Source organism: Cervus elaphus, chromosome 15 (genome assembly GCF_910594005.1).
Source record: "Cervus elaphus chromosome 15, mCerEla1.1, whole genome shotgun sequence".
NCBI lineage: Eukaryota > Metazoa > Chordata > Mammalia > Artiodactyla > Cervidae > Cervus > Cervus elaphus.
The window spans coordinates 72,965,064-72,991,193 of record NC_057829.1 but is presented as its reverse complement, the minus strand read 5'-3'; the positions used below and the strand labels follow the sequence as shown (position 1 = coordinate 72,991,193).

General features: G+C 45.5%; 1 protein-coding gene across 3 annotated transcripts in view; it reads left to right on the top strand.

Moving 5' to 3' along the window:
* The first annotated feature begins 1,394 nt into the window (after window positions 1-1,394).
* XPNPEP1 (X-prolyl aminopeptidase 1) overlaps window positions 1,395-26,130 on the top strand; it is a 52,211-nt gene continuing 27,475 nt past the window's right edge. The window contains exons 1-3 of one of the 3 annotated variants that reach the window (XM_043925669.1): window positions 1,395-1,547; window positions 7,683-7,771; window positions 13,009-13,133. In XM_043925669.1, coding sequence (XP_043781604.1) covers window positions 1,516-1,547; window positions 7,683-7,771; window positions 13,009-13,133 — 246 coding nt within the window. In that variant the 5' untranslated portion in view covers window positions 1,395-1,515. Of the gene's footprint in view, window positions 1,548-2,012; window positions 2,168-7,682; window positions 7,772-13,008; window positions 13,134-26,130 lie in introns of those variants that run through there. The other 2 variants (XM_043925671.1, XM_043925672.1) reach the window with 2 other exon arrangements.

Here is a 26,130-nt window from a genome sequence, read left to right as displayed (position 1 = left end):
AGATGTATCAGGGCTTCACCAAGGTCAAAGGAAGAGGTGTAGATTGCTTTCATTTAGTAAATATTTCTGAAGTGCTGACTTTGTTCCGAGTGTTGGTTTAATCACCAGGTTCATAACAATGAACAAGAGAGCCACTGTCCCTACCCTTGAGTACTGCACATTCTGGGGACATTCATTCAAGCAGAAAATGAGAACTTAGTACATGTCAGGTATTGTTCATCGTTAAACAACACAGACACCATTTCTGCACTAATGGCTATGATGTGTGTGTGTGCTTGTGTGTGTGTATAAGGTGGGGGCAGAATACAATATACACATACATATATATTTTTTTATCATGTTAAAAGGTAGTAAGTGCTGTGGAAAAAAACAGGTCAGGGTAAGGGGATTAGGAATTTGGGGGGTTTACAATTTTAAATAGGGTGAGCATGGTAGGTCTGTTGAGAAGGTGATGCTTGAGCAAAGACTTGAAGGCAAGAGGAGGGAAAGGTGAGGAAGGGAGCCTGGATATTTGGGGCATGAGTGTACCCAACTTTTTCAAAGAAAGCAAGGAGGTCAGTTTTGCTGGAGCTGAGAGAGCAATGTGAGAACAGAAGGAAATGGTTAGGGACAAATCAAGCAGAGCTTTTACCCTGAGTGAAATGATGAACAAACAGAAAGTGCTAAGCAGAGCAGGGACAGGATCTCAGACGTGAAAGGACTGACCTGGCTACTAAGTTTAGGCTAGGCTGTGCAGGTGCTGGTGGTATTAGGGAAGCCAGAATCATCAATCACAAGGGTGAGAAGGTAGTGACATAGGAGCGGGGACAGGTCGGGGTAGTGAGAAGAGGTTGGATGACGGATCTGTATTGAAGACAGGACCAACACGATTTTCTGACAGACTGGATGTAGGGTGTGAAAGAGGAGGCAAGGATGCCTCCAAGATTTATCCACTGACTCGGGGAGCACGGTTCTGTTTTGGTGCGTTGGGCCAGGAGTGCCGTTCGGACATAAGTTTGAGATGCCTATTAGCTATCCAAGTGGACTGAGCAGCTGGCTTTTGCCTGTATAATTGACTTTGGGAATATGCTTACGCTTCAGGAAGGAAGTGAGATCGTGTTGAGGCACTTTCAGAACTGGGTACGTCCTCCTCCTAAACGCTAGATCATCCCTGAAGGGCAGCTCATCGCGCCGCTGCAGCCCCTTCGGCCGACAAAGCCCTTCTTTTTCCTCTTTGGGGAATGGCGAGAAAAATGAACCGAAACCACACGCCAAGGCACGGCCTCCATTCCGTCACTTGCCGCGAGGAAAGAAGCCCGGGGATTGAGAAGAGAACGCAGATGGGTTCAGCGGGGTGGGCAGTCCGGCGGGGGAGTGGGCGGGGCCTGGGGTAGGCGGGGCCGCGGCGCGGGCGCCCGCCGCAGGGCGGGGCGTGCCCGGCTAGGCGCGCGCGCCGGCCTTCTTAGCTCCTGCAGGTCCGCCGGCGATCAGCTGGTCTGCGCTCCACTGACGTGGGCCCCTGCACGTCACCGCCGAATGGCAGCCTCCAGAAAGGCACCGCGAGTAAGGTGAGGGCGCTCTGCCGGGGATCCGGCGTCCGGGCAGCGCGCGGCCCCCCGGGCCTGGGCTACGCGTGTTGCACCCGGGAGGACAGGGACGAGCGGGTGAGGAGCTGCGGGCGGCCCACCGCAGTCGGGCGCCGGCAGGGGCTGGCTGGAGCCCCCAGAACGAGGCCACGGGGGAGGGAACCATGCAGCCGGGCAAGTTCCGGTTGGTTTTCAGCGGTCGCGGCACCCCCAGGCAGCCCGAGCCGGGTCCCCGGACGTGTGTGTGTGCCGAGCTGCGGCTATCGGCCCGAGGGGGCGGTGGCCATCGCCGCCCCTTCCCGGGTCGGGTGAGGAGGCCCCGCTCTGGCAGGAAGTTGACCCCTACCGACTCTTCTTGGGGTTCGGGGAGGCGGGCGAGCCCCTGCCCTCTCTCTTCTACCCTGGGAATCTAATCCTCAAATTACAACCCTGACAGTATGACACCTGCAATTCGCCTTACTGATCTGTCACCGCCACAAGGATCGGCAACCGCGGGCCCTTCCCCACCAAGTGTTTTCAGAGGCTAGGGAATAATACTTGGGCATAATCTCCAGGAAAGTCCCACCAGTAACCTGCCCCGAGTTCTCCCTGGATTCAGGGAGGTGAGAAGGATAATCCTCTGGTCTCACATTAACAGGTTGCAGCCTGTGCTTCCCCCATACCCAGGGAATACTTATCAGAGCAGCTAACAAAATGGGAGCAGGCTGAGAGATACCTTGAGGGTCACAAAGGTCAGAAGCCAAGCACCCTGGCAATCCACACGAGGTCAGCCATCCTCTAATCAGCTGAAACTTGAATGAATAAGCTTCGCAGCCTGGGCAGACTCACTTGCTGAACACAGACCAAGGTTTGTGCTGGTGTTTGTGAGTGGACAAATCCCAAGCCGACCTTGAGTTGAACTTGGCCTTGCCACAGCATGTTAGGGATGAGTAGAGAACCTGCCCACCCTGTGAAAGGGTGTCTGATGTGTGGCTAACCTGCACGGGGAAGGAGCTGCCTGTGTGTTAGGTGCTGGAGGTGGGGTCAGATGAGTGGATCCTGAGTTAGGCCCCTAGGCTGAGAAGTAGCCTTTGAGGACCAAGTTGGTCTTTGCTGGCTTCATAGACTCACAACATTTTAGGGGTAGAAGGGTCTTTAGGCATCAACTGAGAGAGACTTTCTTACCACTGAGAGCTGAGAGAAGGGGGGCCATTTGCCCCAAGTACTTCCCCTAATGGCAGAATTTGAGTGCTATTATTGTAAACATGACTCGGTTTAGATGATGGAAACTAAACTCAAATTGACTTAGTTAAGGGGTTGAACCAGCTTCTAGTGCAGCTGAGTCCAGGTGACCACACCAGCTTCAAAACTTGGTTTCTCTCTTGCACTTCTTGGCTTTGATTTCTTTAGTGTTGTCAGGCAGACTTTCTCCTTTGGCAGGTTATGACAGTTGTGGTCTGACAACCCCAGCAGAAATAGGGTCTTTTTACCTAATGGTTGGAGCAGAAATTCCAAATCTGATCCTCACTGGACTGATTTGGTCCTATGTCCATCGCTGGTTTGGAAGGATGGATTGATCCTATGTCCATCGCTGGTTTGGAAGGATGGATTGATCCTATGTCCATCGCTGGTTTGGAAGGATGGATTGAGCAGGCCTGGGTCCCAGAACTTGGTAGGTGAACAGGTGAGACTCATTCCAACTCTGTGGGCTGAAAGTGGAGAAGAGACATTTTCAGAAGGAAAACCAAGGTGCTCTGATCAAAAGGAGGAGGGTTGGATCCTGGGTAGGCAAAAATAACATTGCCCACTTCTTCACCCTAGAACCTGTTCTGTTCTACCCTTGTCTCACCTTACAGGGCATGACTGAGCATCTTGGTCCTTGATTTGCCCCATCCTGAGTGATATACATGTGTGATTCTCATCATGGACTGGGGGCATGGGGAGGGTAATAACACTGTAGGGATTTCTTTAAAAAGAGAGAGGGAGAAAAATGTGCCATAACCATCTTATAAATAGATTGAATAGGAAGTTCTCTGCATGCTTCTTTCCTCTTACTCATCTCATGGCACATCATGACATCGAGAAGGTGTTGGCTGGAGAAGAGGCTTCTCAGGTGGTTCAGTGGTAAAGAATCTCCTACCCAACAGGAGACATGGGTTCGATCCCTGGGTGGAAATGGCAACCCACTCCAGTATTCTTGCCCGGGAAATGCCATGAACAGAGGAGCCTGGCAGGCAGCAGTTCATGGGCTTGCAAGAGTCAGACACACGATAGTGACTAAACAACAACAGCCACAGGCTGAAGAAGTCCTGGTCAGGCAAAGAGCACTGAAGTGAAACTTGGGAGGCCTAGACTCCAGTTCTAGACTAGCTGTGTCATCAAATAGCTCTGAGGCCTTGAGCAATTTGTTGATCTCTGTCTCTCAGTTTCTTTCTAGAGGTGGGAGCTGAGTTGGATCATCCCTCAGGTATATTCTAGCTCTAACATTTAATGATAACCTTGCTCTGAGAGCCGGAGAATGTGTCTGTCCAAGCAAGTGAAGGGTGGATGGATCTCAGACTCTGCAGAGACCGGGATATGACAGGAGCATGATTGTTTTAATGTGTAGCTGCTTTGTGGCTCCTTTGATCCTTACAGGAAGATGGAGTTGGTGATGCGGACAGAGAGTGCTTGAACTCAAGTTCTCTGGGAACATCACCTGTCAGACTGATTTCTGGTCTTGTCTTTGCAGCTCCTAATGTTTATGGCCTGTGGCGAGTTGTTTCTTCTCTTGTAAAGTGAATGAATAGGGCTGCTTTTGAATAGTTTCCCTCCAGCGCTCTTGTCCTGTCTGTGAACCAGTCACTGGCACCAGTTAAACTTGAGTAGGTAGAGAAATTGACATCCTTGGCTCACCATCTTTTAAAAGTGTATATGAAGTCAAGGGAAACCAGGTGAGAATGTGACTTGTTTCCTGTCCAAGGAAAAGAGGTTTTTTTACTTTGTAAAATATTATAACAACTTTATTGAGATATAATTCGTGTACCACACAATTTACCTATTAAAAAGTACAACTCAGTGGTTTTGAGAATATTCCCAGAGTTGTACAACCATTACCATGATCAGTTTTCAGGAAATTTTAATCCTCCCCGGAAGAAGCCCTGTACCCAGTGCAGTTAGTCCTTATTTCCAGCTCCACCCTAGGTCCAAGCAACCACTGCCTACTCTCTCTCTATGGATTTGTTTCTTTTGGACACTGCATATGAAATCATACAATATATGGTTGTCTTTGGCTTTTTTCACTTAGCATAAAATGTTTCCCAGCTTTACTAGGTTGTAGCATATATCAGTAATTATTCCTTTTTATTGCCAAATAATAGTCCATTGTATGCTTAGACCACTTTTATTTATCCATCAATTGATGGATGTATGGGTTGTTTCTACCTTTAGAATATCATGAATAATGCTTCTGTGAACTTTGTGTGCAAGTTTTCATGTGGACTTGTGTTTTCAGTTTCCTTTGGTATGTACCTAGGAGTGAAATTTCTGGGTCATAGGCTAAGACTGTATTTAATCTTTTGAGGAATGCTGGACTGTTTTCCAAAGCTACTGTACTATTTTACATTCCCACCAGTGATTTTCTGGTTGTTCCAATTTTTCCACATCCTTGCCCATACTTGTTACTGTCTTTTTTTTGTTGTTTTTAATTATAATCTTCCTAGTGGGTGTGAAGCGGTATCTCGTTGTGGTTTTCATTTGCATTTCCCTTATGAATAATGATGCTGAAAACCTTTTCATGTTGATTACTGGCCACTTGTATATCTAATTAGGAGAAATGTCTATTTGGAACCTTTGACCATTTAAAACTTGTAATATTTTTTTTTTTATTGTTGAGTTGTAATAGTCCTTTTAAAAAAAAGTTTTATGTATTTTTGGCTGTGCTGGGTCTTTGTTGCTGGGTGCAGCCTTCTCTAGTTGTGGTGAGCAGAGGCTACTTTCTAGTTGCAATGTATGGGCTTCTCGTTTCAGGGGCTTCTCATTTCAGGCTCAAGGGCATGTGGGCTTTAGTAGTTGCAGCTCATGGGATTAGTTGCCCCATGGCTTGTGGGATCTTCCCAGATCAGGGACTGAACCCATGTGCCCTGTATTGGCAAGTGGTTGCTTAACCACTGGACTACCAGGCAAGTCCCTATAGTAGTTCTTTATATACTCTGGATACCAGAATCTTATCATATATTTAAGTTGCAAATATTTTATTTTATGGGTTGTCTTTTCACTTTCTTCATGGTATCCTTTGAAGCATTAAAGTCTTTAATGAAGTCCTGTCTGTTTTTCTTTTGCTGCATATGCTTTTGATGTCATATCTAAGAAATCATTGCCTAATTCAGTCAGGCAGATTTATGTCTGTGTTTTCTTCTAAGAAAACATTTATGTCTGTGATCCATTTTGAGTTAATTTTTGTATATGGTGTGAAGGTGGAAGTTCAACTTCCTTGTTTTACATGTGGATATCCATTTGTCCCATCATCATTTGTTGAAGAGACTATATTTTTCTCCATTAGATGTTGTTGTTGTTGTTCAGTTGCTAAGTCGTGTCCGACTCTTTGTGACCCCATGGGGTGCAGCGTGCCAGGCTTCCCTGTCCTTCACCATCTCCCAGAGTTTGCTCAAACTCATGTCCATTGAGTTGGTGATACCTTCCAATCATCTCATTCTCTGTTGCCCCCTTTTCTTCTTCCCCTCAATCTTTCCCAGCACCAGGGTCTTTTCCAACGAGTCAGCTGTTTGCATCAGGTGGCCAAAGTACTGGAGTTTCAGCTTCAGCATCAGTCCTTCCAATGGACATTCAGGACTGATTTCCTTTAGGATTGACTGGTTTGATCTCCTTGCAGTCCAAGGGACTCTGACTCTCAAGAGCCTTCTCCAGCACCACAGTTCAGAAATATCAACTCTTTGGCATTCACCTTCTTTATGGTCCAGCTCTCACATCCATACATGACTACTGGAGAAACCATAGCTTTGACTATATGAACCTTTGTTGGCAAAGTGATGTCTCTGCTTTTTAATACGCTGTCTAGGTTTGTCATAGCTTTTCTTCCAAGGAGCAAGCATCTTTTAATTTTGTGGCTACAGTCACCATCAGCAGTGATTTTGGAGCCCAAGAACATAAAGTCGGCCACTGTTTCTATCCCCCCTGCCCCCAATCTATTTGCTGTGAAGCAGTGAGACCAGATGCCATGATCTTCGTTTTTTGAATGTTGAATTTTTTCACTCTTCTCTTTTACCCTCATCAAGAGGCTCTTTAGTTCTTCTCTGCTTTCTGCCATTAGGGTGGTATCATCTACATATCTGAAGTTGTTGATATTTCTCCCGGCACTCTTGATTCATCTAGCCCAGCATTTCTTATGATGTATTCTACATGTAAGCTAAATAAACAGGGTTACAGTATACAGCCTTGACATACTCCTTTCCCAATTTTGAGCCAGTTCATTGTTTCATGTCTCGTTCGAATTGTTGCTTTTTGACATGCATACAGATTTCTTAGGAGGTACATCTGGTTATTGCTGTTTAGTCGCTAAGTTGTGTCCAACTCGTTTGCGACCCCATAGACTATAACCCGCCAGGTTCCTCTGTCCATGGGATTTCCCAGGCAAGAATACTGTGGTGGGTTACTATTTCCTTCTCCAGGGGATCTTCCTGACCCAGTGACTGAACCCATGTCTCCTATATTGGCAGGCAGATTCTTTACCACTGAGCCACCAGGGAAGCCCTCATTGATATATAAGTCTATCTTTATGCTAGTACCACACTGTCTTGATTACTATAGTTTTATTAATTTTAAAGTCAGGAAAGGTTGAATCCTTCAGCTTTGTTCTTTTTCATGATTGTTTTGGTTATTTCGGATTCTTTGCATTTCTGTATGAATTTAGGATCTGTTTATAGTGGAAGAAAATTCATGAATTAGAGACTGAGATTGAGATTTACCTGCCATGGTGATGTTTTATCTGAAACTTACTTATTTCATCACTGATATTGGGGTGAGAGTTTTTCCATCTCATAAAGGAAGATTGCTAAGTCAAGTTGATGTTCCTCTCTGACTAAACCTTGCCACGTTTACTGAGGTCAAAGTCTGCAATAGCCTATTCTTTCTTTTCCTTAGGGCAAACTACCAGGATTTTCAGCTGAAAAATTTAAGAATAATTGAACCTAAAGAGTTGACATACTCAGGAGACCCAGGTGTGGAAACAGGTAATAATTTTGCCTCTTACTTTAGACGGAACATCTCGGAAGAATTTTAGATTCCTCAACTTCAGCACCAAGTTGAGAGAGAAGGGAGGGTAAGGGGTTAATAATTGATCATGACTAGAGATGAGGGGATGTATGTCTGGAAATTAAAAACCATTTTGTCCTTTGGCTTCCTGGGTTGTTGGTTATTGTGTGTATGTGTGTATTTTGTGTGTGTGTGTATATATATATATATATATACACGTGTCTATAGCATTTTTGTATGTTACTTTTTTTCAGTAGAAAGTAGAGACATATGGTTTTTGAATTCATTGTTCTTGGCATGGTGGTGGTGGTAGTGGTAGAGATAGGTTGTTATTGAAAAAGTTCTAGTCTGATTTTTCTAATTTCTAATATAATTTATTGACATCCTTAGAGATTGGCTTTCAGTTTTCATCTTAAGACTATGAAATAAGTTTATAATGTATTATTGTGCTTTATAAATTGAACAGGCATTCAGGAAAATCCTTTGGGGAAAGATTTCTGTAACCATATCCTCTTCCCAGAACTGATTAGTTATATCGTTGGGTTGCCAGAAACCCAAATTCCGAAAAAAAGTGGTATTTTTCTATATTTCCAGTCCCTTTTCTGTGGACTACCCAGGAGGACTACAGTGTTTCCTTCTAGTTGACTGAAAAAGATCAATCCCACGAAGCACATTAGAAACCATAACTGATCTCTCTTTGGAAGATCAATGCTGTTACTATATGCAATTTTAGGTCCTTTTTCTTTAAAAATGTGGCTGTATCCAACACATTTTGGGCCATGTTAGGAGGAAGGAGAGGAAGGACTGAGAAGAAGAGGAAGTAGGACAGGGAAAAGTGATAGAACCATTGGATTTAGAGTTTGGTGAGAACTTCTCTTTTTATTACATATGAAGAAATAGAGGTTCAGGGCGCTTCAGTTGTCTGAGGTCGTAAATTCCAGCTGGAAACTGGAGCCCACTTGTTTTGACTCCTTTGGTCTTTAGAATTGCTTTAAGAGAGCCGCCTCTGTTATGTTCTCTAGATAATATGATGTATCAGTGCATGGGCTTGGTAATTGGATAGGCCCTGGGTCCTCGTCCTGATGACCCACTTGACTTGGGTCATCAAGTATTTGACTTCTGTTTGTTTATCTGTGAAATGGGAAGAGTCGAACCTCCCTGGCAGGGATTATTATGAGGATTAACCACTAGTGTATAAAGCTCTTGGCGCTTGCTCAGCAGTGGGACAGAGCAACAAACTCTAAAAGCTCTGGGTGCTGGAAGAGCAGCTTGGCATCTGTGAAAATGTTAAGATGCTGAAATTGGAGTAAACCAGCCCCTTCTATTCTGGTAACAAGACATGTAGGAATCCCAGCTGGTGCTTCAGATTCAGATTGAAGTCATATTTCTTAAGCTTCTACAGTGTATCAGTTGCCGTTCATGATGCTTTCACACAGGCTCTCATGTTAAATTCTTCTAGCCACCCAGTGAGGTAAATAGGGTGTGCTCTTCATGTAATTCCAAGCGGTGAAAAGTCTTTTGTTTGTGATAAAGGTTGAAGGCTTAGGAACTTATTTCTAAAAGCAGACCCACATATGCAAGAGACTTTCAAATGAGTCATTCTTTTTAGAGCATGATTTAAAAATACCTGGCAATGTATGGGCTAATTTTACATCATGCACTAGGTTTGTTGTTCTTGGCTCCCCACGTCTCTGCACACCCTGATTAGCTCTTGGCTGCTTCTAACGTTTTTGAAAAGTAATGGGATGTGGAATGAGCAGATGCTAAAATATGGCATCTTTTAGGATGCTAGCTTTCTTTCACAGAAGATTCATCCTTGTTTTGTTGAGTCTGAAAAGATAGGCACAGAGCTGTGGTACTCATTCAGCCATCTTCAAGTGAGCTTATGCATGTTTGAGATGCTGGGCTAGGTACATGGATTCAGGGATGAAGATGACATGGCAACTGCCTTAAGGAGAAGTGATATATCCACCATTTCTCACCATTTCTCACATTGCTTTCACAGTTATTGTAGTTAATTGTGTATCTACCTCTAGTAATTGCAAACACAACATTTACTATGTGCCAGGCGCTGTTTCTAAATGCTTCCCATATGGTAGTACATTTAATCCTCATAAAAACTAGCCTATGAGGATCACCAGCCATGATTTTCATCTCCTCCATCGTGACTGTCGTTTCAGCTGCTGCCGCCTCAGTGGTCAGGTCTCGTAATTGTACCTGCCTTGTCTCCTCCTCAACTCCAGCTGCTCACTAGAGCAGCTTGTAAGGCCTGCTTACACTCACTTGAAAGGCCTGTTGTCCTGCAGCCACCGTTTCTCATTGTATCCATCTCCATGATAGCTGCCTCCATGGCCACAGCCCATTTGTTGCCTCAGCCACAGCCATCCTATTTGTTGGCTGTGGTATTGGGAATCTTTTTGTTGAGTCTCATATAGGTGACAAAGACATGTCTGCATCAGACTGAGGACATTGACCAAATGTGAAGGGCATGAGGGATGAGGAAGGTGGGCTCAGGGGAGATGTTAATAGTGGTGAGGGTGGCAGGTGGCATTGTGGAGGAAAGTGTGAAGATGCCCCTGTAGTGGAGTGAAACTGAGGACGCTGGTGATCCTGAGGGAGGCCAGTCTAGAGGAGGAATGTAAGTAATGAGGCGAGAGATGGTGATGAAGGTCAGAGTGTGTGCTGAGGAAGCAGGCTGTGGCGACCAGGAAGCAGAGATGCCCTTGACCAGCTCCATCTTGCCTTTGATGGTTTTCAGTGTTTGCTTGCTGTGCTGTCGTGTCAGTTGTGTCTGACCCTTTGTGACCCTGTGGACTGTAGCCAGACCCCTCTGTCCATGGGATTCTCCAGGCATAAACATTGGAGTGGTTGCCATCCCTCCTCCAGGGGATCTTCCTCACTCAGGGATTGAACCCATGTCTCTTCTGTTTCCCGCATTGGCAGTCAGGTTCTTTACCACTAGTGCCACTTGTAACTGAAGATTTTGTGCTTGCCATTGGGTCTGTTGACTTCACTGATGAAGTCAGTAACTGATCATATTGATCCGTACTACAGTCAGCACAATAAACACCTAGTCAGTGCCAGCAAAATCCTTAAGTCAGGATGTGTCAATAGAAGTCAATTTCTTCTATTTGGAAGAACAGAGGAAATTAATGATCTCAAAAGAAAATACACTGGTTTCTATCATATAGTTGCTTTTTAAAATTCCAGATGCTCAGGCTGTACTCCCTAGGTAGCTCTCATGTGCCACCAAGGTTGGAATACTGCTCCAAAGGATGTGTGCTTGACTTTTAAAAATATTAAATTGCTCAGAAATATGATTTGGAAACACAAATTTATTCCGAAATCCTGAAAGACATCATAATAAAGTTTTCAGATGCTGGCAAGCTTGTGAAGTCACAATAGGCTTTATTTTGAACCCAGTGGAGGTATTAACATGTAAATTTAGGTCATTAGATACTTCTGATCCCTCTTTTTCATGTACATAAGAAATTATAGGCTCAGTAGGACAGACAAAAGGAAAGGATGTGCCTCTGAAAAGTATTCAGAAGCAACTGTAATGCAGGGATCATGGACATGTTTGATTCATGAATAGGACCGTTTCTGGTGTCTCTCTCTTTTGGAGACTTCTGTCTTTTGGAAACTTCTGAGTGGGAGCTCTGAGCCCAGTAACTGAAGCTGCCCTTGCAGATTATGAATAAGATGGGGGCACTTTCCCAGTGAGTCCCAAGATTAGGACCATACCCTGTAGGGGAATCTATTGGAGATAACCATAAAGACTGAGGCTTTTATAGCCCAAGGTGGTGGTGGTGATGGAGAAGCACCAGATAAAACTGTTAAAGAAAAAGAACCAAAATTAAAAAAAGGATCCATACCTAGCAGACTATAAGCTACAATGAGTCAGGGTATAAACTTTTAAAAAAAAGATTTATTTATTTTATTTTTGGCTGTGCTGAGTCTTCCGGGCTGCACTTGGGCTTTCTCTAGCTACAGCAAGAGGGGGCTACTCTTCATTGCAGTGCACGGGCTTCTCCTAGCAGTGGTTTCTCTTGTTGCAGAGCATCGGCTCTAGGGTGCGTGAGCTTCAGTAGTTGCAGCATATGGGCTCAGTTGTTGTGGCTTCCAGGCACTAGAGCAATAGCTCAATAGTTGTGGCACACAGGCTTAGCTGATCTGCAGCCTGTGGGAGACTCTGGAACCAGGGCTCGAGTTCATGTCTCCTGCGTTGGCAAGTGGATTCTTAACCACTAGACCACCAGGGAAGCCCCAGGGTGAAATTCTTAAAGATAACCTGTAGTACAATGGCCTCAATATAACTCTCCATTATTTAAAGCATGGTGCATTCGGATGTTTTTGGTTAAGCCAAGTATTTTTTGTTTGTTTGAAAAATTGGTTGGTAAAATCCCAAAGTCTGAAAACACCAAATGCTGGCTAGGATGTGGACCAACAGGAACTTGAATTCATTAATGGTGGCAATGCAAAATGGTACAGCCACATTAGCAGACATTTGCTAGTTTCTTAGAAACCAAATATACTCTTACCATATGATCCAGCAGTCATGCTCCGTGGTATTTTGCCAAAGGAATTGAAAACTTACGTCCATACAAAAACCTGCAACATGGATGTTTATAGCAGCTTTATTCAAAATTGCCAAAACTTAGGAACAATAACCAAGATGTCTTCCAGTTTGTGAATGGATAAATATTAATAAGCTGTGGTATATCCAGACAATGGAATAATAGTCAGCAATAAAAAGAGATGAACTATTAAGTCATGAAAAGACATGGAGGAACCTTAAATCCACATTGCTAAGTGAAAGAAGCCAATCTGAAAAGGCTTTATACTGTATGATTACAACAATGTGACTTCCTGGAAATGGCAAAACTATGAAGGCAGTAAAAAGATTAGTCATACCAAGGGATTGGAGGAGAGAAAGGAAGAATGAATGGACTGAGCAGAGAGGATTTGAGGGCAATAAAAATTATTAAACTCTTAAATCATAATGATGGGTACACGTCATTATACATTTGTCAAGACCCATAGAATGTACAGCACCAACAGTGAACTCCAGTGTAAACTATGGACTTTGGAGGATCATGGTGTTTCAGTGTAGATCATCAGTTTTTATACAACGTACCTCTCTGGAACTCAGCTGGTCATTGAGTTACGTGGGACAGTCTGACTGGTTTTGGAACAAACTCTCTTGTTGTTGCAGACAGCAGAATGGCTCCAAAGGTAACTTCAGAGCTGCTTCGGCAGCTGAGACAAGCCATGAGGAACTTGGAGTACGTGACAGAACCAATCCAGGCCTACATCATCCCGTCGGGAGATGCCCACCAGGTACTGAGTGGAGATGGGCTGGTGATGGGATTCTTTCCTCCTCCTTTCTTTTCCTCCTTTCATCCCTCAGTGTGTTTGTACCCTAGGATTCTAGTTGTTAAACCACATCTAAATGTGTCCTCTAGGGCTCGGCACAGGGAACTGTGTCCATTTGAACAATTTCTTAACTATAGGATTTCTCAGAGCCTTTGATATACTACGGTGCACTGTGTAACTCTAAGAAGCAGATGAAATATTCAGCATTTTCCAGATTTAAACATCTGTGGAATTTCCAGTCGTCTCAGAGTGGAGTAGGGGACTCAGTGTTCCAGGGAATTCCTTTTTCTGTAGATCTTCAGTAGCAGTTTCTATACAATAATGGGTTCGAACTTGCTCCTTGAAGAGGAGAGAGAGGGGGGAGAATAGGCCGTAAAGAGGAGAGGCTGCTGAAGAGGAGGATTTGGCACGTGAAAGTGGTTGAAAGGTTGAAGGAGGAGGTGGGAGAGCAGGTGTTAAGTGTGGAAGCAGAAGATCAAGCAGGACAGGATGTGGGAAGACGTGGTGGCCGGGTACATTAATGTTAAGTTTAGTAGACAGTGGGGAGATAGAGACGTGGGATTTAGGGTGGGGGTTTGGTAATGGAATTCTTCCATTCGCCTCTGTTGTTTAGATGGACAGGATTCACTAACTTCATAGGAACCAGAGTTTCATCTTTCGTCTTGACTGAGGGCTGAACGTGAGTAGGTAGCATAGCTAGCACAAGTTGGGCCTGAGGCGTGTAGGTAGCAGAGGAGGCGGGCATCCCACCATTTAAGAAGGACAGACCTTGGCCTTATCCCCAGGGAACTGCCTTCTTCTTCCCCTGCCTGGGTACTTCTGATGGGCCCTTACCTGCTTCCCGTCTGTCCCAGAGTTCAGCCTTTGGACTTGGGCTTCAGGTCACATGGATTCTCTGCTGAATTTATCAGTGGCGTTTTTCATTCTCTTGCCTTTCAAGCATCAGGCAGTTGTCCTGGACTGATTTGACTGTAACTGTCATATCTCAGTATTGGGCAGGATGGTGGAGCACATCATGTAGCAGTTGGTTTAGGGTCTTCTGTAAGTCCCTGCATCAGTAAGGTTCTCCAGAGAGACAGAACCAAACACATGCATATGGGGAGAGGGGGAGAGAAAGAGAGAGATATTATGATATTATGAGTGGTGGCTCACACAACATCAGCTCTGTTGGTTCTCAGGCTTTGGTTTGAACTGGAATTACACCTCTGGCTTTCTTGGTTCTTCAGCTTGCAGAGGGTACCAGGGATGTTTTCACATCAAAGGCCTGAGAACCAGGAATGCTGAAGTCTGAGAGCAAGAAAAGATAGATGTCTCATTTCAAACAGGAGAGAGTGAATTTGCCCTTCCTGCACCTTTTTGTTCTATTCAGACTGTCAACGGATTGGATGCTGCCCCTGTATATCGGTGAGGGCGATCTTTTTTGGGTCTGCCAACTCAAATGTTAATCTTTTCCAGAAACAACCTCACAGACACACCTAGAAATAATGTTTTACCAGCTTGCTATCTGGGAATCCCTTCACCCAGTCAAGTTGCCACTTAATATTAACACTCACAGCCTTGCACACTGTTGTCTGAAATTGGGTCTCTCCTTTCAAAGGGTCTCATAGGTGGTCATGGAGCCTCAGCCAAACTCCTAATAGTTCTGCTTTATTTATGAAACTTCACCTCAAGGTGAGGTCTCATTGTATGGAAAGATGTGACCTGTGAGTATTACTTGCTTTAACCTTTGACGGTTTTTTCCACTTAAGAGTGTGTGGAAACTTTGTAATGTTGGTATTTCAGTTTCAGTTTTCTTTTACCTGAAGTAAGAAGAGATGGCAAGAATACACAGAACTGTACAAAAAAGATCTTCATGACCCAGATAATCACAATGGTGTGATCACTCACCTAGAGACAGACATCCTGGAATGTGAAGTCAAGTGGGCCTTAGAAAGCATCACTACGAACAAAGCTAGTGGAGGTGATGGAATGCCAGTTGAGCTATTTCAAATCCTGAAAGATGATGCTGTGAAAGTGCTGCACTCAATATGCCAGCAAATTTGGAAAACTCAGCAGTGGCCACAGGACTGGAAAAGGTCAGTTTTCATTCCAATCCCTAAGAAAGGCAATCCCAAAGAATGCTCAAACTATCGCACAATTGCACTCATCTCATACGCTAGTAAAGTAATGCTCAAAATTCTCCAAGCCAGGCTTCAGCAATACGTGAACCGAGAACTTCCAGATGTTCAAGCTGGATTTAGAAAAGGCAGAGGAACCAGAGATCAAATTGCCAGTATCCGCTGGATCATCGAAAAAGCAAGAGAGTTCCAGAAAAACATCTATTTCTGCTTTATTGATTATGCCAAAGCCTTTGACTGTGTGGATCACAGTAAACTGTGGAAAATTCTGAGGGAGATGGGAATACCAAACCACCTGACTTGCCTCTTGAGAAACCTGTATGCAGGTCAGGAAGCAACAGTTAGAACTGTACATGTAACAACAGACTGGTTCCAAATAGGAAAAGGAGTACGTCAAGGCTGTATATTGTCACCCTGCTTATTTAACTTATATGCAGAGTACATCATGAGAAACGTTGGGCTGGAAGAAGCACAAGCTGGAATTAAGATTGCCGGGAGAAATATCAATAACCTCAGATATGCAGATGACACCACACTTATGGCAGAGAGTGAAGAGGAACTAAAAAGCCTCTTGATGAAAGTGAAAGAGGAGAGTGAAAAAGTTGGCTTAAAGCTCAACATTCAGAAAACTAAGATCATGGCATCTGGTCTCATCACCTCATGGGAAATAGATGGGGAGACAGTGGAAACAGTGTCAGACTTAATTTTTTTGGCCTCCAAAATCACTGCAGATGGTGACTGCAGCCATGAAATTAAAAGACACTTCCTCCTTGGAAGGAAAGTTATGACCAACCTAGATAGCATATTAAAAAGCAGAGACATTACTTTGCCAACAAAGGTCCGTCTGGTCAAGGCTATGGTTTCTCCAGTGGTCATGTATGGATGTGAGAGTTGGACCATGAAGAAAGCTAAGTGCTGAAAAATTGATACTTTTGAACTGTGGTGTTGGAGAAGACTCTTGAGAGTCCCTTGGACTGCAAGGAGATCCAACCAGTCCATCCTGAAGGAGATCAGTCCTGGGTGTTCATTGGAAGGACTGATGCTGAAGCTGAAACTCCAATACTTTGGCCACCTCATGCGGAGAGTTGACTCATTGGAAAAGACCCTGATGCTTGGAGGGATTGGGGGCAGGAGGAGAAGGGGACGGCAGAGGATGAGATGGCTGGATGGCATCACTGAATCGATGGGCATGAGTTTGAGTAAACTCCGGGAGCTGGTGATGGACAGGGAGGCCTGGCATGCTGTGATTCATGGGGTCGCAAAGAGTCGGACACGACTGAGCGACTGAACTGAACTGAACTGAAGATTAAATCTGTCTGTTTACAGACAGAGGAGCCTGGCAGGCTACAGTCCATAGGGTCACAAAGAGCTGGACACCACTTAATGACTGAACAACAACAAATAGGCCCAGAGCAATTTCTTATTCAACTTTGGAATGGCAGGGACACTGGCCAAGCCCCAGGTGATGTTCCAGGCTTCTGCTCAGTGCTTCATCTCCTATAATGGGTCTGGAATTTCAGAATTGAATGGCCCCTCCATGGATAAGAAAGCTGAATCTCTGATCCTGGAAAAATGTGTTTTCCAGCAACGTCCTGAAAACAGAAAGTTAAGCTTGCTTGATATTAGCTGTCACTTTCGTTGCAGAAGTTACTGTAGACGCTCATAAACTTATATTCTTGGACTCTTGCTGTCCTCTTCTCTTTCACCACACCCGCCCCCCCATTTTTCTTTTATAATCTTTGACTATCACTTCTATTGCTGTAGCCTAGCCATCGGCCTTGCCAGGCAGGAGAAGTTGTGCTTGTTTGTCTGATGCATGTTTCCTGACTGCCACAACAGGACTAAGTATTGGGTACTGGCTAAGTAGAGGGCCAGCAGTTGGCGTATTAGTATGTGTATGGGCTCTAGAAACTGTCTGGGTTCTGGTGCCAGGTTTGTCACTTAACTAGCTGCTTGATCTCAAGTTAGTTACCTCAAATTCCTAAGTGTTAGTTAAACACTCTGGGTCTCAGTTTCCCCATCAGCAAAAGAGGGATAGTGACATACCTGTCTCTTAGGGCTATTACTAGGATTAAATGAGTTAACAGATATAAATGCTTAAAGCGTATCTGTCACCTAATAAGTCTCTTTATATTTGTTGCTATTATTACTATTATAGTGATGAATGAAGGGAAATGTTCCCTTAAAGAGATTACAGAGTAGATATAGCCCCTGTCACAAATCTAACACAAAGTTCAACTAGTAAATGTCCTAGGGAAGAACTCAGTCAGTCCAATAGAAATATCTGAGGGATGTATGTAGTTTAACAATTCTAATATTTATGGTGGAAAAAAAGTAAAAAGAAACAGTGAAACAATTTTTTTTTTACCCCAGTATGTCCAAAATACTGTCATTTCATCACATCATCAGTATAAAAAATCATTAATGATATAATTTACATTCCTTTTTTTATGCTGCTAAGTCACTTCAGTCGTGTCTGACTCTGTGTGACCCCATAGACGGCAGCCCACCAGGCTCCCCCATCCCTGGGAGTCTCCAGGCAAGAACACTGCAGTGGGTTGCCATTTCCTTCAGTGTGTGAAAGTGAAAAGTGAAAGTGAAGTCGCTCAGTTTTGGTCGACTCTTAGGGACCCCATGGACCGCAGCCTACCAGGCTCCTCCATCCATGGGATTTTCCAGGCAAGAGTACTGGAGTGGGGTGCCATTGCCTTCTCCGTCCTTTTTTTATACTACGTCTTAAATTCCGGTATCAGTTTTATTACAGAACATCTCAACTTAAGTGTGGACTGTTCATTGGACTTATTTGATCTGTATTTAGATTTCATAAGATCTGCAGTTGAAAAAATGGACTTAGTTGCCAAAGTTGTTCCAGACATACTTTAAAAAATTTATAATAATGGAGTCTTGAGCATCAGTTTTAAAATTTAAGTTGATTGAAATGAAATAAAATTAAACATTTAGTTTCTCAGTCACATTAGCCACATTTCAGGTGCTTGGTAGTTACATGTGTCTGGGGGCTACTGTAATGGTCAGCACAGATTTAGGTAAAGTACAGACTGAACTCATTGGTGAGAGAGAGTATTTGAAGCTGGCAGGGTAAGGAAGGCTGCATGATGGAATTGTATCATGTTCACATTCCTATTTAAATGCAGTAGGGACCCACTGCGGGTCTTTGGACAAGAGGGTGACGCGATCAATCAGTGGGAGCAGTGTTCAGTGTAGATTGGAGAAGGGGGACACTGGGAACTGGGATCCCTGTTTGGAGGTCATTGCAAGATCCTGGAGTGAGAGTTCAGAGGGCCTGGACTTGGGTGCTGTCCTTAGGAGCAGGAAAGAAGGAAAGGATTTAGAGGAGAAGCAGTAGATAGACTGAGGCATGAACCTTGCAGGCAGCTGAATGAGGGAATGGGGAATGAGGGAATGGGGGAGTTTGGAGACCAGGAGAGTTTGTGATGCCATCCACAGAAAGAAATGAGAAGCCCCACATTCTTATTTTGGGTCCGTGAAGAGGAGGGGCAAAGCTGGGATGACTGTGGAGTGGGGCCTGGGTCTGCGCCAGGACTGTGAGGACAGGAAGGAGGGCTGGCTTTGCGTGACTTGCCGCAGCAGCCTCCTCAGTAATAGAGAGGCTGCTGTTCTCTGGGGCTCTTGTCCCTAGCTGTTTCCTTTCAGGCCAGATTCTGGGTTGATGGAATTTCTCCTCTGGGTGGGGGAGGGGGGTTATTGGAGAAAGGAAGACGAATCTTGAATTCTGTCCTTTGTGTACTTTCCAAACCAGAAACGTGTACACCCACACACTGTTGCGTGCTGGAGAGAATATGCACCCCAAATGCATGATTGTGCAAGGTCTTGGCGCTCCAGGCGTCTGCTCTTCTCTGTCCTCTGCAACTCTAAGGGTTTTTTCTTTTAAATTCAGAACAAGGGTTATGGTGCTAATGAGTTTGGGCCCTGAGGGACTTTTACAGCAAGGATGTGTCCTTTCTGTCTTGTAATCTGGGTGTTTTCATGTACTGTCGAAGTCAAATGTTGGGATTTGTGGGCACCGCTGGCCCCAAACCAGGAGAATCATTGGTTGGGGCCAGATCTGCACTGGCACCACCTTTGAGAAATCTGAACTCTTCATCCTCTCCTTTTGTAAGGCCCCTCATTCTGCTTTTGGGCACAGCTTAGTCAAAAGATCACGTCCTGGCGGGGCTGACTCTGCCAACTTGAATTTTTGGCTGTGTTTATGGTTCCTCCTTCTGGAAGACATGAATCAGATTTTCCTAAACTCTTTGGATTCTACTCCCATTCCTCCTGGAGTTGGCTTCCTGTTTTTTTATTTTTTAAATAGACTCTCTCCTGGGGTGGAGGTAGTGATTTTTATCCCACAGTGATTTCAGCCACTGTCTTATTTTTTATTTTTTTTTAATTAGTTGGAGGCTAATTACTTCACAGCATTTCAGTGGGCTTTGTCATACATTGATATGAATCAGCCATAGATTTACACGTATTCCCCACCCCGATCGCCCCTCCCACCTCCCTCTCCACCCGATTCCTCTGGGTCTTCCCAGTGCACCAGGCCCGAGCACTTGTCTCATGCATCCCACCTGGGCTGGTGACCTGTTTCACCATAGATAATATACATGCTGTTCTTTCGAAACATCCCACCCTCACCTTCTCCCACAGAGTTCAAAAGTCTGTTCTGTACTTCTGTGTCTCTTTTTCTGTTTTGCATATAGGGTTATTGTTACCATCTTTCTAAATTCCATATATATGTGTTAGTATGCTGTAATGTTCTTTATATTTCTGGCTTACTTCACTCTGTATAATGGGCTCCAGTTTCATCCATCTCATTAGGACTGATTCAAATGAATTATTTTTAACGGCTGAGTAATATTCCATGGTGTATATGTACCACAGCTTCCTTATCCATTCATCTGCTGATGGACATCTAGGTTGCTTCCATGTCCTGGCTATTATAAACAGTGCTGCGATGAACATTGGGGTGCACGTGTCTCTTTCAGATCTGGTTTCCTCAGTGTGTATGCCCAGAAGTGGGATTGCTGGGTCATATGGCAGTTCTATTTCCAGTTTTTTAAGGAATCTCCACACTGTTTTCCATAGCATTAGCCACTGTCTTAATTGGAGTAATGTTTGCTGTGGGAACACCTCTCAAAGTGGCAGTGACTCGGTGCTGTAGAGCCTTATTTCGTTCCTGTAGCAGTCCAGAGTGGGTGCTCCTGGTTGGTGGGTGACTTTCTTCCACGAGGAGGAGGGGTGGTTCAGGGATCCAGGCACTTTCCGTCCTATGATGCCACCACTCCAGCTGGCGGGAGGGGAGGAGTATGGACAGGGCACGTCCGCTTGCATGGCCCTGACCCAGGCAGCACTTCCCACCCACTTTGCATTGGTGAGAACTAGTCACGTGACCCCACCTAGCTGCGAGGGGGTCTGGGACGTGAAGTCCTAGATGGGAAACCACCCACTTTCAGTGACTGCACCGTAGGGAAGGGGTATCTTTGACTCTTTGGACAGCTATCCCGTGTTCTTCCTGTTACCTTGACTTGGTTTCATTTAAAAGGGACGAAAATGCCGAGGACCGGATGTTACCTCAGAACTCGGGGTTTGGTAGTTCTCGTCTCTGTTCAGTCTGAACGCGGGGACTTCCTGTGCACACACAGCCATTTAGTCTTTCGGTTTCATTTTTTGGGAAAACCTCATATATCTGAGGCGTTGTGCCAGGCTCATGGCTTGTGGAGGTGAAGGGCCATTGGGGTCACCGCTGTCACCCCGCACAGGCTCGGGTGACTTCAGTCATGCTTACCATGGCGCCCAGCCATCGCCTCGCTTGCCCTGTTCAATCTGCATGTGTCCATGTTGCTCACTCTTCTCAAAACCCAGCTCTGGTCACGTCACTACCCCCTCTTGAACTTTTTCTCTATCTAGAACTTGCAGGAAAAAGTTGAAGCCTCGAAGTGTGGTGTTTGAGGTCCTTGACCATTGTCTTCAGCCTGCCTTTCCAGGAATCTCTGCTGCCACTCCCTAGAACGTTCTGCCTCAGCAGTCAGGTTAATCATTCGCTGTCCTGCCACAAACCTCTGCTTCTGGGCCTTCTTGAACTTTGCCCCCTCCCTGTGTTACCTTCCTGCTTCTCCTCACCTGTCTGTGGTGGGCCAGGTCTAACCTTTGAGCTTGGTATGAAGGATTCAAAGCACATCTGAGCTTGAAACTATAGCAGATACCATACAGCATATGCAGCATAGTTTATGTACTGATTATTAGGGCTGATGTTTCACTGACACCTGTCTTATTTTGTTTGCTGGACTGTCCACTCAGAGAAGATATTTTCTTATGTTTCGCGTAGAGTCTAGTTCATCATCTGGTACATAATAGTAAGTGCTATAGTTTATCAAAAGCTTAGCATGTGCTAGTTGCTTTATGTCACACCTCAACCCTCCCACATGGGTGTTTTTATCATCCCTGCCTTACAGATGAAAAATTGAACCTTAAGGTTTACCTAGCCAGTAAGTACAGGAGCCAGGCTTGAACAAGGTTTGATTCCTGGGTGTGGGAGTCATCTGTCACGTGGTTGATGAAAGTAGAGGTGACTGGGGGGCATACCTGTGTTCCTTGTTCCCTCAGAGTTTATAATCCAATTGTGCAGACCAGATGTGCAGTCTCTATACAGAATAAAAAATGTTGCTTGGCAGTGTGGCAAAGGCATGGACTTTGGAATGTCAGACCTGAGATCAGATCTCAGCTCTGCTTTTAGAGCAGTGGTGTCTTGGGGAGGTAAGTAAGTAATTTACTTCTCTGAGCTGCTGTTTCTTTTCTTTTTTTTTTAACCTGTAAGTGGGTAGGATGATACCTTCTAGAGCTTCTGTAAAGATTAGAATTAGGGGGAATGAAGATAGTTACTGGCAACTAGTCAGTCTTAGCCAGTATTATTTGTTATCATCACCCAAGGTGGGGGGCATGGATCAATGCCAACGTGGATGGTTCTGTGAAATTCAGAGATGTGGGAGGTCTCTGAAAGCTGGGTGGGTCAGAAAGCTTGTGGAAAGGGGCAAGTGTGAGCTGGATTATGAGATATGGCTGAGGCTTTCTTTCTTTTTTTTTCCTGTAGCTTACTGATAACGCTTTATTTGGCTGTGTGTTATTTCATTGTTTGAATTAGATGCCAACATTTAAAAATGGGATGGTATCTCATGAGCACACATCTCTTTAGCCTCTCCTGAAATACTGAAGGTGGAACCCACACTGCAGCGTGACAGGAATCAAAGCTGAGTAGGAGCTGCTCTCTCGAAAAGGCAGCCCCTCGTCCTGCTTTACTCTTAATTTATCTGCCGTACCCTAGGGCTTGTGAGTTTGAAACCCCAGTTATAATCCCTTCTGGTCTTCTTCCTGTTGGACAAAGCATTAGCTTCCTGTTGCTGCTGTGGCAAGCTTAGTGGCTTACCGTGGCGCACATTTATTATCTTCCAGCGGTGGAAGGCTGGAATCAGCAGGGATGGGTGACTTCTGGAGGCTCTGGGGATAATCCATTTCCTTGTCTTCTCCAGTTCCTAGAGGCCACCTCCATGTCTTGCCTTGGAGCTCTTTCTCCATTTTCAAAGAGGTGGCTAAAGTCTTAAGTATGACGAAAGGTCCATCCTTCTTCCTGCTTGTTTACTTATTCCGCAAGTATTGGTTGTGGGCCTGTGCCCTGTGCAGGGACAGTGACGAACAAGACAGACAAACACCCTGATCTCCGGGTACTTACATTCCGGGGGGCAGGACAGTGCAGTAACAGCATGAAAGAGTCATGCGGGAGAGCACGTGCTAAACCAGGAGGAAGAAGGGGCTGCGTGGCTACTGGAGCTGGCGAGTCCAGTCAAGCTTCTCTGTGGAGGTGACATCTGACCTGAAATATAAGGAGCTAGCCATGCCCTGATGAGAGGGAGGCTTCTACAGGCACAAGGAAGAGCACGTGCAGTGGCCCTGAAGGAGGAATGAGGTCGGGGAGTGCAAGGAGCAGGAAGCAGTGGTGTGGCTGGAGTGCTGTGAATGGGCGGGCTGTGAGAGGACAGTTCTGGGAGGAGAGCAGGGCTTGCCTTGCCCTGGGGTCTGGGCTGGGGTCTGAATTTTACCCTAAGTGTGATGGGAGGTCGTTGATGGGTTGTAAGTATACTGCTAATGTGATGTGATTTCCCAGGTGGTGCCAGTGGTAAAGAATCCGCCTGCCAATGCAGGAGATGCAAGAGACATGAGTTTGATCCCTGGGTCGGGAAGATCCACTGGAGTAGGGAATGGCAACCCACTCCAGTATTCTTGCCTGGCAAATCCCATGGACAGAGGAGCCTGGCGGGCTGCAGTCCATAGGGTCACAAAGAGTCGGACATGACTAAGCATGCATCCCCTTGAAAAACATAACATATATACATCCACACATGCTATCATGATACACACACATATACACACACCTGCTAATATGATACACACACACATATATATATACGTGTTAATATGATATACACACAAACACACAGTTTGAAAAGCTCGCTGTGAGTGTGTGTGAAGAGTGGATTGCAGGGGCAGTGGTCCAGGTAGAGATGAGGGGGGCTTGGATGGGGGTGTTAGAGATGGAGAGACATCACAGTTTTGGAGAAAAAGCCCATGGCTGTGTTTCTTTGAGCCTTTTCCCTAGTATGCTAAGGCTTTGGCTTATTTTAGGCCTTTTGCTGGCCTCTAGGGAGAATGTTCCCGGGCTTTGCCAGCCTCATGGCTGGGGGAAGAGGGGGGAGGCCTGGAGTGCTTGTCTGGCATCTGCGTAGCCTGTTGGTGTGGAGGTGACAGCTTCGGTCAGTGATGTCTCTCTGGCATGTTGACCACTTAGGTCATGTCTAGACATTCTTTCCCCAGCCCTCATCTTGATCCCAAACCAAACATGTCCACCTGCTGTTAATTCCACCTCTCTTCAGAGAAACTCTAGGTAAACCCCTGGGGGGCCCCAGGCCTCCTCCCAGGCTTCCCCAGGTCGGGAGCGGGCACTCTTCAAGAGTGTCCCTGTGTGCCAGAGCCAAGCCAGGTCAAGGTCAGCAGTTCTTCTCTGCCAGCCTGTCGTTCCAGTCCTTGCTGTGTGTTGAGTAGGAGAGCCCCAAGCCAAGGGGACCTCCTTGTCACTCGAGTGTCCGCTCCGTGTTTTCTCCTTGTGTGCTTGTCCTCTTGTGTACTGTGATTGTTAGCACAAGGCTTTAGTTTTCCCAGCCTCTCAGATGCTTTTCCACCACTCAGGAAGGAGACATTAGTATCATCTCTTCTCTTGTGTGTGTGCAGCACGCTCAGGTTTCTGGTGATTTGTATGGAACATGTACTTGCTATTCCTTCAGCAGAACTTGAAGGATGGGAACCCACTCCCCCATCTTGGCCTTTTTCTTTTTTTTTCAGTCTTGCACTCAATAATTGCTGGGTTAATAAACAAAGGGCTCTACAGTTCATCAGTGATGCTGGTGGCCATTTCTTTCTGTGTCCTTAGTACTATCTGGTCAATGTTCCTTTGTGTGTTGGGGATCAAACATTTGCTGGCCGTTGCAGTCAACCATCTGAAACGACCCGTTGTAGGAGTGAGGACTGAGGCTGAGAGAGCGGGGGAGGTGCCTCACGGAGCACGTAGCGGGGCCTGCTGGAGGGCAGCGGTGGCTCAGAGATCACAGAGCTCCTTCATGCCACCATTGTGATTCTCTGTGGCCCTTCCAGCACTTCTGTGGGTCGTGGTCTTGTGCCTGGTCTGAGGCTGTAATTATGACTGCCCTGGTGAAAGGGGAGGCTTTCATCCACATGGCAGGAATGAAACCTGGGAGCCAGTTTTTCCCCTGTGTTGTGTTGATTGTCCCCAAATGCCCTCGGGTCCAGCCAGTGCCTCCCCCCCACCCCCCTTCTCTATCCTGAGCATTCTGCCTGCACCACTGGGGATCTTAGTTCTCCCACCAGGCATCAAACCTGAGCTGCCTCCATTGGAAGCACAGAATCTTAGCCCCTGGACCACCCTATCCTAAGCATTCTTAACCTTGCCAGGTCCTTTAGCTCAGGAACAACCTGCTGACAGGAGAAGGAACAGCAGCTCTGGGCTCAAGCAGATCAGATCCTGGCCCTGCTGCTGACCTGTTAGTTACTTAAAGATTCTGTCTTTGAACTTCAGTTTTCTAATTTGCTATTGGTCTTATCCTGGAGAGTCATTTTGAGGATGGAAGATGATGTGTTTAGTGGGGCAGTGTGGCATAGGGCTTGAGTGGAGGCTCTGGAGCTGACTGCCCAGGTTCAAATCCTGACTCTGTTACTTTTGAGCTGTGTGATTTTGGACAAGTTCCTTGAGTCTCTGTGCCTCACTGGCACAGAAGTACACACTGTGGCCTCGTACCCTCTCCCCAGGGATGGAACCTCTTACTTTCTTCTCCCTGATCCCATTCCATTCAGAGGCTGGGGAGGGCCTGGATTTGAACATGACGTTTTATTTTGCTGAAGCCTTCTGGGTTGGAGGAAGCATTTGTTCCCTAACAGGAAGGGACAGGGTCTGCGTGGGAGAGATTGGTGACACTGCCTTGGATGGGGGATACAGACAGGAAGTTCAGAAATAAGCTGATAGCTAAAGAGAGTTAAGTTAGAGAGTTATTGGCACATAAAACAGAAATTCAGGCTTTTCAGAAAAATAACAGATGCCTAAATGTCAGTGGCGAGGAAGGGAGAAGGCTATCAGATTGTTTTTTGAGTAAGATCTCAGTGAGGAAAGAGCAGTTTTGATCTATTTCTCTTGCTTTGTTTGCCAGGTGAAAAAATTGAGACTCAAGGGAGTAGCCCTTTTAGCCCTTAATTAATTAGGGTCATCT